The sequence below is a fragment of the Phalacrocorax aristotelis genome, chromosome 4 (assembly GCF_949628215.1).
Source record: "Phalacrocorax aristotelis chromosome 4, bGulAri2.1, whole genome shotgun sequence".
NCBI lineage: Eukaryota > Metazoa > Chordata > Aves > Suliformes > Phalacrocoracidae > Phalacrocorax > Phalacrocorax aristotelis.
The window spans coordinates 58,437,681-58,455,696 of NC_134279.1; the positions used below are offsets into that span (position 1 = coordinate 58,437,681).

General features: G+C 43.4%; 2 protein-coding genes across 3 annotated transcripts; one reads left to right on the forward strand and one right to left on the reverse strand.

Annotated features, from left to right (window-relative positions):
- Positions 1-1,457: 1,457 nt before the first annotated feature.
- On the reverse strand, positions 1,458-12,280 carry LIAS (lipoic acid synthetase). 2 transcript variants are annotated; one of them, XM_075091652.1, is made up of 11 exons: positions 12,149-12,280; positions 11,117-11,289; positions 10,352-10,445; positions 9,492-9,572; positions 9,107-9,263; positions 8,181-8,238; positions 6,800-6,928; positions 6,164-6,309; positions 4,410-4,480; positions 3,517-3,628; positions 1,458-2,583 (listed from the first exon to the last, which is right to left on the reverse strand). In XM_075091652.1, exons 1-11 carry the CDS (start codon positions 12,149-12,151, stop codon positions 2,531-2,533), a joined length of 1,077 nt encoding a protein of 358 aa, XP_074947753.1. In that variant the 5' UTR covers positions 12,152-12,280; the 3' UTR covers positions 1,458-2,530. The 2 variants fall into 2 exon arrangements, with proteins under 2 accessions (XP_074947753.1, XP_074947752.1); XM_075091651.1 differs by lacking the exon at positions 12,149-12,280 and adding an exon at positions 11,619-11,770.
- On the forward strand, positions 11,839-17,130 carry RPL9 (ribosomal protein L9). Its single transcript, XM_075091653.1, has 8 exons — positions 11,839-11,933; positions 12,363-12,409; positions 12,492-12,607; positions 13,427-13,522; positions 13,849-13,981; positions 15,371-15,451; positions 15,923-16,040; positions 17,018-17,130. The coding sequence occupies exons 2-7, from the start codon at positions 12,364-12,366 to the stop codon at positions 16,027-16,029; spliced, it is 579 nt and encodes a 192-aa protein (XP_074947754.1). The 5' UTR covers positions 11,839-11,933; position 12,363; the 3' UTR covers positions 16,030-16,040; positions 17,018-17,130.
- The last annotated feature ends 886 nt before the right edge of the window (positions 17,131-18,016 follow it).

Consider the following 18,016-nt stretch of genomic DNA (forward strand, 5'->3'; position numbering starts at 1 on the left):
GGAAGGGATGTTAAAGATCATCTAGTTCCAATCCCCCTGCCAAGGGCAGGGACACCTTCCAGTAGACCTGGCTGGACAAAGCCCCATCCAGCCTGGCCTTGAACACTTGCAGGGATGGGGCATCTACAGTTCTCTGGGCAACCTGTTCTAGTGCCTCACTGCCCTCAGAGTGAAGAATTTCTTCCTTGTATCTAATCTAAATCTACCCTCTTTCAGTTTAAAGCCATTACTCCTTGGCCTAGCACTACATGCCCATGTAAAAAGTCCCTCTCCAGCTTTCTTGTAGGCCTCCTTTAGGTACTGGAAGGCAGCTGTAACATCTCCACAGAGCCTTTTCTTCTCCAGGCTGAACAACTCCTACTCTCTCTGGAAGCATTTTTTCTCTCACTGTAAAGTAGTCATGGTCTCACTGTAAGGAAGTCATGGATAATTACTGTGCAATGCCCTCTTGCCCCAGAGGTTGATAATAGCTGTATGGCTCAGAATTCCTTTTTCCATATTTCTGGTGTTGATATGCTGAAAGGGCAGTAACTTGGTGAAAGCTGCAGTAGTATTACATTAAATCTGCCCTGTAGTCAAGGTGAAAATCATTATTTATAGTAGGATCTCTAATAAAGGCTGGCAGGTGTTAAATGTGTGGGTAGCCTGGAGTTAATGCTGCACCCGTCCATCCCTGCCTGCTGCTGTGGAGGGAGTATTGACTTTCCTCGCCATGGCTGATAACCTTCCACTGCTCTGGTATTCAGTATCCTTCAGCTGAAGCAGGGTATTTTTGGCTCAAAGTGTGCCTAGTCTTTCAAAGACTAGTGGTAAGGCTTTTTTTTAATTTTAAAATAATTTTAAAATTTAATCTCTTTTTTTTTTTTAATAGAAAAAGAAGCCTTGCCTTTCCCTCTGCCTTTACAAAGTTCAGCTATTAAGAGTTCTGTTTCTCTGTTCTTCTACTCTGTTCTTCATGGCTCAGGTTCCCCTAATTTACACTTTCATTATACTGTTTAAATAACACATTCCTTCTAGCTTAAGGCTATCGTCTTCATAATGCTTTAATATTGCTCTGCTTCATTTTGTGAAGCATCAATTGTGCATCACTGGCCTCAGTGGTATAATCTGATTTCTGTTGTTCATGACAATATGACGTTTCTCCTGTAGAACTTGCTGATTAGCTGCCCTACTTGTAACATCTGGCAGAGTATGGGGTGGGAGGAGGGTCCACTCATCTTCATACAGGCTATAGTAATTTAGACAAGTACTACAGCCAGCCACAGGATTACCCGCATGCTGGGAGTCTGGGACCAGGTAACAAATTCCCAGCATATTTCCCAAATAATTTCATGAAGATACAGCTTAAGCCAGTTCAAATACTGTAGCTGATGTCCATAGCAGACAACTGAGAATTATTAAGGTGAGATGCACTTTGAACTACCATGACTGTAAAGAGAAGAATTTACAGCCACCAGTGTACCAAAAGCCATGCTTTTATTTCTGCTTGAGCTTAGTATGCTATGAAATGGATTTCACATTTCATCTATGATGCATTCACGTCTCTGCATTCAGATTTAACAGCCAGACCAGGTCTCGGGGTGGGGGGGACGACACCACAGGTAACCAGACCAATCAAACACAATCACCCCACCCTTAGACTGGGCTTTTAACGTTCCTTTAATGGTAAGACAATACCCATGAGGAGGAGCATGGTACAGAATGGCAGCAGCCCTGCATACCCCATACTAAAGAAGCACCTGTGCAGCTCAGTCATATACCCACACTAGGCGTAGCTCTAGTTATGCTGTTATGGCCACTCGGATCTTCCATGTCGTTTAAATTATATGACACCTACACAAGGTTAATTCTCTTGCCAGAAAGGGCTTGTTTTCTTCAACGTGATACCTTGGGTTTACCAAGGCTCTCACTTTGAGACATGTAAGCACCTGAAAAGCATTAGCTGTCAGAATGGTACAGCTCGTTTTCTTAAGATGCAGATAGAGTTACCACCTCTTGAAGGAGTATTACCAATACTTTCTCTGGTGTGGTTCAAGATAGCCCTAACATGGTACTTCATCACATACACCATCTTTAGAGTTTCTCTATTTCCCAGAGTCCCTGCAGACTTCTCTTACATAATAGTAAGATACACCAAAATAAGTACCTTTCAAATTACCTGTTACTTAGCATCTTTACAAGTACCTAACTGCAGCAATATTGACGGTAGTTTCAAACCTGAGTACTTAAACCCATCCAATTTTTTTTCAGCTTACATTTCTTCTACCTCAGTTCCATCGCTCTTTCAAAATCAGTTCTATCTTCTGACTTTTTGCTGAGCACCAGAAGTACGATGTAGTTGTAGCCTTGCCAGAGGAATTAGGTAAAATACTGTGAAGTGTTTTGGTGAAAGAAAAGCATTCTGGACAGATAGTAAGTTTATTCATGCATCCACCATCTGGTCTTCTGCATTTCTGGAACTGAGTATAATTATGCGCTGAAAAAAAAGGATCCTTAAAACTGGCTGTTTTAAATAGGTTCACTTTCATTTTCAGATGGCTTTTGTCTTTCTTTTTTCTACCAAGTTCTTCAAGAAGAATTCACCTAATTAAAAGGCAAAAAAATCACCAAAATTATTTGTAGGTATTTCAATGAAATAAGCAAAACAATACATGTTCTCATCTAATGTGAGTATTCTATTCTACAATACAATTCTCTACAATGGCACTTTCCACACATACAACAGGGATGTAAAAAAACCAAAACAAACCCAAAACAAACCCCCAAAACCCAAACGCAACCCATAATCCAACAACCTACCCCTATATCTTCAAAATCCTGATTTTCCCCATGCCCAATTTTATGAAATAGCTCTGCTTCTTTGTTCCTTCCAACAGGCAAAGATGAAGTGATTTAATCAAAAACTTCTATTTCATAAAGTACCAGCAGCTTGTAGTGAAACCTGCTATCAATCTCGTTTGAGCTGGCATTAAAACAGTGAGGTGCAAGGTGCCCCAGAAGACTCTTCTCTGCCCCCTCCTTAGGAAAAAGCAGGATGTTGGACCTACACAACTGTTCCATCAATATCAGCTGCTACTTAATACCCAGTGCTTTGTCAGAAAAAGCACTGCCATAAACGTGTTGAATTATTTTTAGGGCACTGTAAATGAATTCTACCTAAAGCAACAAAATTACATCACAAACAAAGGGCCCAGTTAAACCCTGAAGTGTCCAAGCGGCAGAATGTAAAGGAAAGCTTGCAAATTGGGTACCCTTTATCCCGCCTCATGCATTAAGTATAGTACAAACTAGGTTTGGCAAAAAATCAGCTTAAGCAGCACAGCAGTTGTGCAAATACCAATTACTGTCATTTTGACGCATTCAGCTGACCTACAGAAGCTAGTTAAGTGTAAATAATTAAAAAGAGTCCATGAGGTGTCCTTGAGCTAAGGTGAGCTTTGTTGCATATTACTTCACCATTTTAACTTACAATATCATAAAATGTTATGTGCAAAAGAATGCTTTTCAGTAATTTACCTGCTTTATACGAGGAGCGCACTAACGGCCCGCTAGCAGTGTAGTGGAATCCAAGCTCATTTCCCACTTTTTCCCAGTACTTGAATTTTTCGGGAGTGATGTACTCCTCAACCTGCACAACAATTCATTTCAGTCATGTATTAATGCAAAGGAAATGGCTACAGCTAGCATGCAGTGATATGAAACCCAGTTGTACTGCAAGTTCAAAATTTTACAATCTCAAAACTTTCAGCAGTCAAGTCACAAAGTGAATTTTCTCTCTGCTTTATACTAAAATAATGCATTTTATTTGCTTTTTCATATTTAACTGAAAAGTTCAGAATTTAATTTCTAGTTGTTACTTTATAATTTTCTTCCCTCTGTTTTCAAATGCTCCTTTTGAGTAAACCTTTTTTTGGTCCAAGTTAGTAAAAAAACCCATACAATACTCCTACAAATCTCTTCACCAACAGTTATTTCAGCGAAATGCAGTGACAGAACAGACTCAAGCTCTGGACAGATGACAGAACGAGAAAATGGTAATTTCCCCAGCTGAAGTGGCACCATGAAGGGAGAGCCTATGAGATAGTGAAGGGGGGCTGGCTTAAGCCATTATGTTTGAGACATACACTGAAACTCTTGTTTTCCAGAAGCATGCCTCAGCCCCAGCTGTCTCCCCAGCTAATAGCAGCAAGTAGCAATGGGAAGCCCACAGAAGATGGAAGGGATTAGATAGCTGAGGTCATTTTTAGCAGAGTCCGAAACCAATGCAGATCAGGTTAAACAAGAAGAAAATTTTTCCCAACAGCCGCAGTTAAGGTAAGGGTGCATATCAAGTCTCAATTTAGAAAGAGGAAACTTGGCTGTGCAAGGTACAGACCATAACACTGCCTGTAAATTAAAGGCATTTTTACCTTTAGGTGCCGTTTTGTTGGTTGCATGTACTGTCCTAGGGTCAAACAATCCACATCTGCTTCCCGCAATACTGCAAAAATAAAACTCCCTGTTAGTGGCAGAAGGATCACAAGGGATTGTCAGCAATTAGAAAACTCCTTCCATCCAAGTCTGAACAAAGGTCACTCGGCAGCACCCTGTGAGGTTACATTCAGCTCTCCAGCAAAGGGAACTTGCAACCTCCACGAGTGGTAGCCACGCACCCCTCTGAGCTCCGTGCTGCTGCCAGACCTGAGCTACCTCGTTTAACGCTAGAGAGATCACCGCTGCGCTGCACTCACTGCAGTCACGTGTCTCACTGCAGAGATGACATGCTCTTGTCTTTATCTCATGGCTTTTCATTGTGCCTTCAGGCCAGAGCCTTCATTTGACAGAAAAAATGGATGTAAGCACACACACTTGGCACCTCCCCACTGTTTCAAGTGCCTTCATGCTGAAAACACACGGACAGTTCTGAAGAGCTATAAATCCAGGGGAAATCGCTGACATCTTTTGCCAGTTTTATACGCTTAAGGACGTATGTTAGTTTTGATGCCTGCAGAATCTCATTAATTTTGCTATAGCTTGAGTATGTACCGGACTCAATATACAGCAAATGAGTTGAGGTAATCTCCTTACAGAGGGAAATTCACACCTGATAGTCAGCTAGCCAGAAAAATTGTGTTCACTGCAGCTAGTGGGGTATTCCAAACGAAGGGCTGGCTGAGCAATCAGCTTAATATCTCAAAATATTTTCTGGCTACTGGGGCTAGTTGCCCCCAAGTCAAACAGAAGGAAAAGACTGTGTTCTGATTACAACACTACGCTCACTGTTAGCCTGGGCTCTCTGTTTAGATTGCTCTGGTTCCGTAAAGAAACTGGCTCCATACCAGCACAATTACGCGTTTTCCAGCTCCTACCCACAAGAGGGAAGGAGAATCAAATTAAAGTAACCGGGGTAACAGTTTGTCTCTGAGTACATCCATGCAAGTGGCCTGAAAACAAATAGCACCAAATCTGAACTTTCGTAGTCTTGTGGCTAGGAAATGCTAGGCAGGAAGAACGGGAGAATCAGGGACCGTAGTTTTATGTCCCAGATCGTGGGCCAGCTGCAGAAAAACTAGACTGCATCACTGCGTTCTAAATATGGGTTGTTGTACACAAAATAAAGTACCAGGTGGTACTTTCCGGATGTGGGAGAAATGCCACAGGATTTATTAATTTCTTCTTATAAGTGCGTTGCATTCACTTACCACGCTGAGATTTTCTCCTCTATAAAATACATTTTCATGAAAACATAAGAACATGCTAAAGCTCCAGGGGGAACAACAACTTTTTTTTACATCTAACTAAGCTGAAATAAATTATTGTAAACAATAAGGTCTGCTATTTCTAAAAAGGAAAGCACAATAAGGCCTATGTTGCAAGCCCATTATATAATTATTGCAAAGATAAGAATATTAACATGGTCACACAAAGGTAGTTCTAACTTCCACCAAAATCAACGGGAGCTGGACCTGCCTGTCAAACTGAATCTGCAATCCCTACAAAGACAAAAGATTTCAGGAGTTCAACCTTTTTTAACCAAACTTTTCTTTTTTTCCATAAAGCTTAGCAAACATTTCCTGCACCTGCAAACTGATCTGCATGTGGAGGTAAAGATGCTTACGACCATTTTCCAACGCAATAAAATTCATACCTGTGAATTCTGGCATACATTTCACTACCAACTTACGTTTCATTGTTGAATACACTTGTTCATCCGTCTCGCCCAGCCCCAGCATAATGGAGGTTTTAGAGATGACGCCAGGCTGGACCTCTTTGGCGTGCTTCAGCACACGTAATGATTGCTCGAAGTTGGCTCGGGGATCGCGGACCTTCCTTTACATATTTTCGGCACAAGGGGGAAAATAAAAAGGGAAAGGGTGCACGGAAGTCAGAGACACCGAGAAAGGTGCCTTCTGCTAGGTTCTACAAAGTGAAAGTGGCAACTTCGCGGGTTTACTTGTTTAGTTCGGCACCGGCTGGAAACCCCCCGCGGGGAGCACGCCGTTTTCGGGCGCGTTTGACTGCCCGAGCCGGGCTCCTCCGCCCCGGGGCGGGGTGGGGCGGGGCCGGGGGCGGCGCCGGCGGGCTGGGGCGCGGCTGCCCCGCCCCGCCACGAGGCCCGGGGCGGGGCGCGGCGCGGGCGCACTCTGCCGGCGGACGGCGGGCACAGCGACGGCGGCGCCGTGCGCGAGGCAGGCTGGGAGCGGGGCCGGCCGGCCGCGCGGCCCGCGCCGCTTCGCCCCGCCCCGCCCCAGGCCCCGCCCCTTGCCCTGCCCCGCCCCGCTCCCCCCTCGAGCCGGTTCCCCACGCCGCTGCCCCTCACCTCTGCAATTCCGGCACCGTTTCCACGTTGTGGGCGTACACGTCCAGCCCCGACAGCGCTACCTTCTCCACGGCCTGAAGGTCCCCGCGAAAATCGGGAGTCAGGCATTCCACCAGAATTTTGGAATTCCTGAAAAGGAGAGACGGGAAATGAATGCGTCAGCGGGATTTGTGTCACTGCTGCTAAAGAACTCAGTGCAGCGAAAAACCAAACAGAACTAAAGAAACGATTCTCTGACAAGCAAAGCAAAGGCAATTCGGGATACGCTTCTAGAGCAACAGATTTCTGCAAATACTTGTGTCACAATTCAAACAAAACATCGTGCGTTTGATTCCTGATTTTACTGAGGTAAGCTGAAATAGAATGAAAGCCAAACAATAAATACAAAAGCAATTCCAACAGTCTCTAAATCACATTCACTGTTTATACGTGATCTTTCACATGTCTTTCTTGCAGGTTAACTTAACATGGGTTTAATATCACGGCTCCAAAATACAGCGGAGCTGTAACCCCGCCTACTGGGATAAGACGACTCTGCTTTTTTGCCCTGGAATCTAACCTTGGTGTCCAGGAGCCAGAATTCAGCTCAGGCAAGTGGGGAAAACTGCAGGAACCTTTTGTGTCCCAAGACAGAATCATAGAATCATTAAGGTTGGAAAAGACCTCTACAATCATCAAGTCCAACCGTCAACCCAACACTACCACGTCTCCTAAACCATGCCCTGAAGTGCCATGTCTATGTATCTTTTAAATACCTCCAGGGATGGCGACTCTACCAGCTCTCTGGGCAGCCTGTTCCAGTGCCTGACCACTCCTTCACACTGGATAAAGACTCAAATGAGGTTTTACGAATTAAATCTGCAGGTACATAAGAATGCCATCAAACAGCATTACAGGGCACCGAAGCGGCGAGTGAAGAAGGCATAGCTAGGGAAAGTAGGGAGGTAAAATCACAGGCTTAGAAACAGCCATTGTGGGAAAACACACAGCAACCTGATCCCTGCTGAATGAGACACCCATTTCTTTTGTCACATGGTGACACCGTTATCTAAACCCAGTGCTGGAGCCCCAGACTTCAGGAACGAACATACCTCAGGAGTATGTACTCATTTCCTGGTAAACCAGCTGCCTGTTCAAAGAAATATCCAGTGCTTAGCTTGAAATAAGCCTGGGCTAAATTGGAAATGCATCCAAATTCAGAATACCTTGGGGCCATTATATGAGACAGATGAAAAACAGGAAAAAAGGGACACAGATAGGCTAAAGGCACACTTTTGTATTTGCGTGGCCCCTGGAATAATCCAGACAAAGGTAGTTTTGACCTCTATGCAATACCACATTCTGAAGTTTTAATAATAATAGTAATGCATTAATGATATACCTTTCTTTCAGATGAGAGACTGTCTTTGCAAAGTGTTCTGCACCACCGTCAGGCATATCTAGAAGCATTTCAATTATTCAGTTAACTTTTCAGCTCAAGAACTGTATTTACTCATTAGTAAAGACATAAAAAACCTACACAGTCAAACTTCAGTGCACACTAATAAAGCAGTCAAACCCCAGTCTTATCTTACCACTTATGCTAAAGGTTTACAACAGATATTCTACCAAGCCTTGCTCTGCACAAAGTCTAACTGCGATCGTCTAGGGCAGACTTCAGTTGTTTACTCCAAATTTACCTGTCTCTAGGTTCACTGTCAGCCTGAGCACAGGATGGCTTTATCTAGTTACGCTTTTGGTCTGAGAAACACTTCTGCAATAATTGAAACGTCTGTATTATTGCTCCTTTATTGTAAGCCACTTTGAAGTTACTGGACTTCCCACCAAAGTACGCTGAACAGTCTTTACAATGGTTTTCCCCATCTCTGTGGTGTCATCGCAAAGGAGCTACTACAACCCTAGAAAAAGGCAACTTTTAGTTTTGTTACATATAATATATTCAAGGTTTAGTTTTTGGAAGGAATTTCTGTATTGGTATTGTATATGAAAGTGTGTGGGCATTTTCTTTTGCTAATCAAGTAACAGAACATGGTGTATATGTATGTATTTTGGAAAAATGAGTTATAAAATATTTAGTATTGAAATATTCTTGACGTTTAATAACAGTGTAACTGTTATATTTTACCAGACATACGGAAACGCTAAGAATATGTAGAAACTTTCCAAAGCTTCAGCGCTGTCCACTCTGTTAAAAGAGTAATCCTCAACAATTGCGCTGAGTGATAAACATTTATCAAGGTCTGTGTTCACCCCATGCTAACGCAGACAAGAGCTTAGCCTGGAGGAGATGAGAGGCACCATACTAACCGTCTCTGTCCACAGACGTCAGTACAACGTAATCCAAGCCCCACTCAGCTATAGCCTTTGCTGTGTTGTAAGGCTCCTTGGGATCCAGCGGAGGTGGATTTTTTGCTGTCTTTACTGAACAAAATCTGCAGCCTCTAGTGCATGTGTCACCCATCAGCTGAAATAAAAAAGACATTCCTACCTTTACATTTTACACATTTCTATTGCTCAGCTGAGAAACAGCTGCATAACCCAGGTCAGATAAATCCCAATGCTAAGCAAAACAATGAGGAGAGTGAATTACTCTAAATTTCTCGTAATAAACACCACTACAGTAGAGATCCAATGATGCACTACAAACTGCTCAAACATTAATAGAATAGTTAAGATATGGTTAATGGCCTACCATAATAGTCGCTGTAGCTGTAGCATATTCACCACCTCCCCAGCATTCTCCAATGTTGGGACAACGTGCTTCTTCACATACCTGAAGTGAAAAGACAGTAATGTACCTGTCTTTTTTCAGTGTTGTTACTGAAAATTATTATTGTATTCTTGATCAATTTCAGTAGTAGCCTACACAGAAAACATAATTCCTTCCGTGATAAATGAGGACATTAACAGCGTTACGCACTGTTCTATAAGAAGTCAGTAGAGTACCTAGGAAAAGAATAATTGTTTCCTGATATCCATTACCATTCTTTTCCTGCACTTCACAGTTCGCAAAACTCCTCAACCACATGGCTGCCTTATGAATTAGCACCGATTGTCATTAACATTTTAAATTTTAAAATCAACAAAATATTCACAAACTCTATCATGCATCAAAGCACGACCTTACTCTGACAAAAAAGGGAAGAAAGGCTCTCCATGCATATCCAGCACGTCTTACCATCTGGAAGGTGCATTTAATGAAATACATATATTTCTAGACATTCTTTTCATGCAAAACATGCATGTAACTCTGAAACTCTGTGTGTTGCCATTAAAAACAGCCACACATAGCATCTTCAGATGTCTTTGGTGATGCATGCAGTAAACCCTAGTATTTAAATCACAGCAGGGAAAGCATGAAGAACTATCGGATTTGTTTTTATCCTTTATGGGTAAAATTCACTGCTGGCAAAAAGGATCAGCACTGGGCTTGGTTTCAGTGTTGAAGATCATGCAAGACATTATTTCTACCTGTCCTCCACAGAGAAATCATCTTTTACACGTAAAAAATGTCTTATTTCTACAGGAAAACTTGGTTAGTAGTAGATTTACCGTATGAAGGTTTAAACTCCTCAAGGTATTCTTTAGTTTATTGTAGTTCTTTCCCATGGGAATCTTTGTTTTCAGCCAAGGAGGAAGTCGCAGCCTGAATAACATCAAACATAAAGATTAATAAACTATTTACATGGTAAGCTTCCATTAATTTCATAGATCCACTTTAATTTGTTATAGATTCCAACCAGGAAAGGTGTCTTGAAAACCGACGCACCTCAGCAACTAATATTAACATCATTCAGGGTTGTCATGGACTTGTCTCTTCCATGTTTATCATCATCCCAACATTCCAGAGTAGGAGTTTGTTGTCATTGGAAGGTTTAAAACTGTTACCTGTACCGGTGGGATTTAATAGTGCCACAGTGGATGACTGCAACAATTAATGGCAGGGTATGTTACACAGCTATCACAAAGTCTGATCATATTTATAACTGGGAATATGGGGGGTTTAAGCATTTTTTAATTTCGCCTTCATTTTTTGTTTTATTCTATCAATAATATTTTTTCAACAGCAAAGTGGGGTGTCACCTACTGATGTATATTCGTAATTCAATACGGGCCACGACACAGGGACTCAAGTGAGAAAATACCACGTTTTCCTGTTTTGTTATGCGTTTGAAGTTGATGTGTTTGCTCTCTCGAAAAATTACGAAATTGGTAAGCCAATAGGGCAGAATTTAATACAAATACATCGTATACATTTTGTACTTAATAATAACATGGAAGATGGAAGCAATTACAGTTGTTTCACGTCACAATTACCTTTCTCCCTTCTGACGCTTTAAATTGCCTTTATACTCAGCCCACATGCTCTTGTCCGACAAATCTCCAGACACAAAGTCTTGTAGGTCTGGTCCATTTTGCAAAAACTCTTTTTTTTCCTCTGGCAAAGAGCCTGACGCTCTGTACTGGTGACACACCCGGCTCCCGGACACCTAAAAAGCGGAACGCTGTAATTTATTGAATTACGAACGTACTCACCGTATGCGCTAAATCACTACTCATCCTTCTGGGGGTTGATGTACTCTTTGTGTGAGCATCTGCCCAATCGCCTTGAAATTAAACATATAGCTCTCGCCTTCATTTTAAGTCACAAAGTGAAACACAAGCATGGTCGCAAAGCCTGATCTCCTCCAAAATGCCTTAGTATCAAACTGAGTCACGTAGGTTGGGATATGGATAGCACTGTATGGATAACGTTTACCCATACGACGCTATACAGGAATATGCCGCCCGCCCCCCCGCGGCTCACGGCCCGGCTCACCCGTGCCTGGGGACCCAGCAGCAGCCGCCGGGCGGCCGTGGCGGCGGCGGTGGCAGCCCCGACCCCGACCCCGCAGCGCCGGCCCCGCGGCAGCAGCGACATGGCGGCGACTGCCCGCCCGCCGGCCGGCCCGATCGATCCTTTCGGCGCTCGGCCGCCCCACCTGCCCGCCTCAGGCGGCGCAAGCTCAATCGGGCCTCGGCTACTCTCGCCTCTCAGACGGCTACCTCGGCGTGATGACGCCAAGGAGCCGGGCGCGCCTACAAATGCGTGATGACGTCAGACACTACCTCTTTCCGCTGCGGTTGCTGCGAGGTGAGGTGCGGGCTGGCGCTGCCATCCGTCGCCATCCGCGGCCATCAGTCCCCCGAGCTCCCCGCCGGGCCCCGGGCATCCTGCCGGGGCGGCGCCGGGCCCGGCCGCCGCGTCCTGCCCCAAGCCCTGCGGGAGGGAAGCCCCCGGGATAGCGCCTTCCCTCGCCCTCCCCCCCCCCGCCCCCCCCCCTTCCCAGGGCCGGGCTCTGTCCCCACCATGGAGCCAGGCGCTGAGGCCGCAGGTCCCCGCCGATCTTCCGGGGCCGGGACCCGCGCCCGGGCGGGAGGTGTCGGGGCCGGAGTTCAGCGCCGTGGCGACTGGGAGCGGGTGGTGCCGCTTTGGCGGGTGCGCAGCGGGGAGGGGCGGGGAGGGCGCCGCCGAAAGGCCTCGCCCCGAGGGGCTGCAGCTTCTACGCGTTCTCCTTTGCAGAATGAAGACCATTCTCAGCAACCAGACCGTTGACATCCCCGACCAAGGTACGTCTGCCTGCGCCCCTGAAAGGCGCGCTGTGGTGCTGGGCCCGCCGCCCCTTAACGTGCCTCTGCCTTTGGTTTCTAGTCAGTGTTTCGCTGAAGGGCCGGACAGTCATCGTAAAGGGCCCCAGAGGAACCTTGCGAAGGGATTTTAACCACATCAATGTGGAGCTCTCCCTCCTGGGAAAGAAACGCAAGAAGGTGAGTGCTGTGGACGTCGTTTCTCTGCCCAGAGATGGAGGGTGGCTTTGCAGGTAGCTTTAAAACTTTCTGACCGTATGGGAGATTGAACCAAAATTCTTACCTGCAGATGAATTGCTTAACTTTTTGCGTTTTTCTGCGTTTTCTGGAAGAGGCTGCTCTCATGGAACGTTGGGGCCTACTCGGGAACTGGGAGTCTTGAAGTTCTGCGATATGTTGGAGTGAATTTGTTGATTGATTTTTTTCTGTAGTTATGGTCAAATAGTTACTGAGAAGGGGATTGCTCGTTAGATGCTGTGTTTTATTAACTGGTTAGTTTTAGTTAGGTGAAGCTAAATCTCTATAGTCTTGAAAGCCACAAAAAGCGGGGGAGAGTGGCTGACTCCAGCTGCTTTTTCACAAGCATCAGTAGTTTTGTTAAAACACTGGACCCCTACACAGTGTTTCATTAAAAAGTTGATAGATGATACCTGGGAGACTGACTTGAGAACAACCTGTTCACTGTTTAGCATTTGATAAAACATCTTTCAGCTGAGGATGTTAGAATATCTATCTCATCTTCTTTGAAGATTTAGTAACGAAATATGAAGAAAGTTATTTCTTGTACCTCTGGGGCTTTGGACTTAAAAGACGTGAGCTAGGGGAGGCTGTGATTGTCTTTCAAAGACATAAAATACCTTGTGCTTTCATTAGGAAGGCTCTGAAGTAGTTTACCTGAACTTCTCTCTCTTAGTTTGTCACAGAAATGTTTCATTTCTAGTTTCTAAGTGTAGCTAAAAACCTTTGCTAATTCTGTGTTGTTTTTTTTTTTTAACATAGCTACGTGTTGACAAGTGGTGGGGTAACAGAAAGGAGCTGGCAACAGTTCGCACAATTTGCAGCCATGTACAGAACATGATAAAGGGGGTTACATTGGTGAGTTTTATTTTGAAATAGGAGAACTTGTGTCATTTCTGTTACCGACAACAATAGGCACCCTTTTACTTTAGTGAGAGCTTTTCTAAGCAGCCAAGACAGCTTTTTCTCTGTCTGTCTTGTTTTTTTGCTTGCATGTGCTGTCCAGCTAGTTCTGCAGGTGGAGGGAAGCACGAACAATAAACTCTGGATGTCTCTTGGGCTTGCCTTTCTTAAGAAACTATTTTCAATATATTTTGGTTTGGGGCATCTCTAGTAAGCTTTACCTGCGTTTTACTTTTTGGATGCATTCTGCTTTCGATATCTGATGATGTTGTTTATCCTAGGGATTTCGTTACAAGATGAGGTCAGTGTATGCTCACTTCCCAATCAACGTAGTTATACAGGATAATGGCTCACTTGTGGAAATCCGAAACTTCTTGGGAGAGAAGTACATTCGCAGAGTGCGTATGAGGCCAGGTGAGCATATCTGGAGGTCTACTTCACTCTTTCTAACCAGGTCTTCTAAACTGGTACCTTTGGGTACTGCCACTGGTAACAGGAGATGGTGAGTGATTGTTGAAGCAGCGTTTGCCTGTCTGAATGTACATAATCTTATGATACCGTTGCCACTGTTTAGATTTATTATTAATAATGCTTTTGTCATCTATCTTCCGTAATGAGAGCTAGCTAATAACTGGTTTAGAGCTAGTTACTGTAACACGAGTTAAAAGGAGCCCAGTGTTTACTTTCATCATTGTGAGATCTTGACAATGTTTGTAGTTGGTAAACTGCAGATGCTTAATTTTAGATTTGTGTTTCTGTTTTAAATATTGTATATCAACTGTTTTTACACAACATCATATTTTTGGTCTTTGAAGTGTTGAATTTTGAATTTCCTGATTGTGTAGAAGCATGTATGATAAATGTCAAAATTATCGTCCTACCTGTTGGTTTTACATCTTGCATTCTTGAGTTCTAGCAAAATATGTAACACAGTAGGCACTTGATGGAGTTTGTTAAACATCCAAAAGGAGGAGACAAAATATGTCGCAAACACAGTTACCTTCAGACTGTAGGGAAGACTCTCCATATCTGTTTTTCTTCTGATAATTCCACTTCTGGTGAAGGTATGGGTAAGGACAGTTAGTGTGACTGATGGTGTATTGGAGTGGCTTTAGAGGAAAGGATCAAACTTGTCCCGAAACACCAGTAGGTACAGTGTGGAGTTACTTATGGTGGCTTTGGCTCTGATGTACTGTGGGATATGAAAGGATGGTTTGATTATTGCATTTGATTTTTTTAAAGATGACGTTTACTTCAGGCATAGTGAAGTGCTAACATTTATTGACTAAATAGATCACACTGTAAAAACTTGTTTGTGTTACTCTCCTTGCAAATGAGAGTTTCCTGTTAGACTCTTGAATGTCCTAGTGCTTAGTATTAGCAGTGTTGCTAGTATAAACATGGTGCCTGACATGTCAGGGACAGGGTGGTTTTTTTTAATGACACTTGATTGGGGTGACTCCAGTTTTGTCTTAATGAGTGTAAGAATGTGGAAAACGGCACCACCTAGCTGCTAAGCCATGCTGGCAAAATCCCTGTCTTGTACGCAGTGTTGGTGATCAGTGTTGTAATGCGCTTAGTGGCTTTCAGTCCAGAGCACGACTCGCACTGATCTTTGAGTTCTGAAACTGGGAGAGAGGACAATCTTGGAAGAGATTTGGGGGGGCTCTTTTAACAAATTCATAGAAGCTAATTATTGCCTAGAATACTACTTCCCAGATCTGTAAACTGGGACAGGACATGAATAGTTTTAGCACTTAGCATCTTCACCGACAATGTAATTGTGTGTTTTCCTTTCTGTAGGCGTTTCCTGTGCAGTATCTCAAGCCCAGAAAGATGAGCTGATCCTTGAAGGCAATGACATTGAATTGGTCTCCAATTCAGGTTTGTGATGTAGATGCATGGGAAGAGATAATGATGCAGCCACTTTCACCTGAAGGTGTCAGCTTGGCAAACTGTCTTTTTTTCTGAAACCCTGAGGTAAAGGACAGCTCAGAATCTTTTTTTCCCTCTAGTCACCAGAATTCCTTTTCATGGTTTCTTACTGCTTTTTTTTAAACTTAGGGACGTTACTACAAGTCCACAGAAACTTTTTTTTTGGTCGGTATTGATAGTCTTTTTGGCACCAAACTTTTCAGGGATATGATGTGCAGTAATAAACTGTCACTGCCCCAGGCTGCCAAGACGGGCTCAGTGAAATACATTCTATTTTCATTAGAACTGCCAGGATTTCAAGTTGGAAATTCTTTTCCCCACATGAGTTTCATTTGTTAGTTGAAATATTGGAGAGTAAACAAAGGCTACGAGTTGGTTTGGACCTCTTGCTTTGTGCTAATGGTCTGGTCTTGTCTGCAGCTGCCTTGATCCAGCAAGCCACTACGGTAAAGAACAAGGATATAAGGAAATTCTTGGATGGTATCTATGTCTCCGAGAAAGGAACAGTACAGCAGGCAGATGAGTAAAACTCCAGTAGGTTGGTATCATCTTAATGTGTATTGAACGTATTCCATGTAGAGATGGTTGCTCGATCTGGGCTGCGGTTAGCAGGTTCCCAATGGGGATGCAGTTGCGCTTGTAAAAGGCATCATAAGAGGTATCCTAAAACTTAAATTTTGCTAGGTCTCTTGACAGCAGCTTTCAACCTCTCATCATCTTGGTATTATGCCACTGTATGGAGAAGTATCTAACTCTGCAGTGCTGTATTCTGTGCTGTGAATGCTCGTTGTGATGGTGGTGGAGTATTTTAAAACCAGCTGACTTGGCATGACAGACTGGTTTGCAGCTGTTTACAGAGAATTTCTTGGGCTAATGTTCCTCTTGGTTGGACAGTAAAAAAAGTGGTCAGCACATAATTCATATATAAAGGTGTTTTGTGTCATTTGCGTGTAAATTCTTGTAAAGGAAAGCCAGTTTAACAAGGACAACTCTACACTGTGTATGTAAATTTGTTACTGACATTGAGTACAGGGATTTGGGGATAATTTCAGAATGTTAACTGCTAAAGGAATTTGATGCATTTCAGCTACGTATGGTTCCACACATGGTGCAGGATGAGACAGGCTGACTGGCAAATAAAGTAAATGTTGTGTGCCTTCTGAACCTCAGCTTGAGACAGGATGCAGATGAAGCAAGTTTCATAAATTAAAATTTATCACCAGCAAGGTACCAGACACTTGGAAGCTACTGAAAAAACTACTTTTAGTGCTGTTCTGAGTTCTGTGAGGGACGGAACAACTTGTTACCAGCTTGTTACACAGTTGTGAGCTGTTGCATTTGAAGGCATCTTTAAGTAATCTTGTCTGAATAAAATTAAGCAAATCCTTTCATCTATTAATGCCTGTCTTGCATTAAAAGTGTCAGATAAATTAACTTGTCATAGGTCTATAAACTTCCAGTTTCATATTTGCAGTGCTAAAACCTTTCTAAAAGCTCTTAACTTTTTATTTACAGTTGTCTGGATCCTGACACAAGCCACCATGAGACATTGTATCAGCAAGTACCATCTTGAAGGATCTGATACAAAACCCAAACACCGTGAGAGATAAAATAAAGCATATTTCATATCTTGGCCTCTTTTTTTTTTTTTTAAGAACTGAATGATGATTGCCCAAACCGGTTCAAGATCTTTGACTTTTGGAGAAGCAGATTGTCACAGGGTGATGCAAGACACGATTAGTGCTGTGTACACATTGCTTAGCAGTCTCTGAGAGCATTCAGACTGAACGAAGTCTGATGGTTTGGAAACCTTGTGCTGGTGGGGCATGGTCCCAGCGTGTAAAGCCATGAAGTGCTAGTTTTAAATGATAGCATTAAGAAATAGCAAAAGCGTTGTTCTCACAGAAAGGAGTTGAGTGTTCTTTCACATCATTTCAGAACCTCGAACTGCAAAACCGGATTTCTGTGTACAACTTCTGGAAGGGAATTCAGATTAGATTAAAAACAAAACTGGAATTGGTGGAGCCAGATTTAGAAGACCATTTAAACTAAAAGAGATGGAAGCAGTCCTCTGAAAATACAATGCTTTAGCTATATTGCTGAATTAAGAAAACTAAGGGCTTGGCCTCATGGTTCAGGCAGAGTTTACTGCTGAGTTTTACCAACTGTGGTTTGTGTCCCCTGGGGATGTAGCTCTGTTTTTTCCTGGGTTACTAATCTTGCTGTGTAGCAACATACCAAGGAAAGCATCTGCATGCCTAAGAAATGCAGCAAATTGCCCAAAGCACCTGCTTGTATGATTCTGCTGAGTTGGCAGGAGTGTGTGGAACTGATGCCTCTGTGCCTGGGAAAGCAGAGGTACTAGGTTTTGCAGGTGTGTGCTTTGTACCTGGCTTAACATTTTTGAGATGGGTTCATGCACCGTTTGAATTGTGCAACTAAAGGACTCATCTGTGTTCCCACAATGCACATGGAATTGAGTTTCCCTGTAGTATTTCAGTCTGACTCCCTGGT

Coding starts and splice junctions, on each gene's coding strand:
- LIAS (XM_075091651.1), bottom strand. CDS start 11,720: ATGTCGCTGCTGCCGCGGGGCCGGCGCTGCGGGGTCGGGGTCGGGGCT. Junction 11,290..11,618: donor TGCTGGGTCCCCAGGCACGG/GTGAGCCGGGCC, acceptor TCCGCTTTTTAG/GTGTCCGGGAGCCGGGTGTG. Junction 9,573..10,351: donor GGAGTTTAAACCTTCATACG/GTAAATCTACTA, acceptor TTTTCACTTCAG/GTATGTGAAGAAGCACGTTG.
- RPL9 (XM_075091653.1), top strand. CDS start 12,364: ATGAAGACCATTCTCAGCAACCAGACCGTTGACATCCCCGACCAAG. Junction 13,982..15,370: donor CAGAGTGCGTATGAGGCCAG/GTGAGCATATCT, acceptor TCCTTTCTGTAG/GCGTTTCCTGTGCAGTATCT. Junction 15,452..15,922: donor TGAATTGGTCTCCAATTCAG/GTTTGTGATGTA, acceptor TCTTGTCTGCAG/CTGCCTTGATCCAGCAAGCC.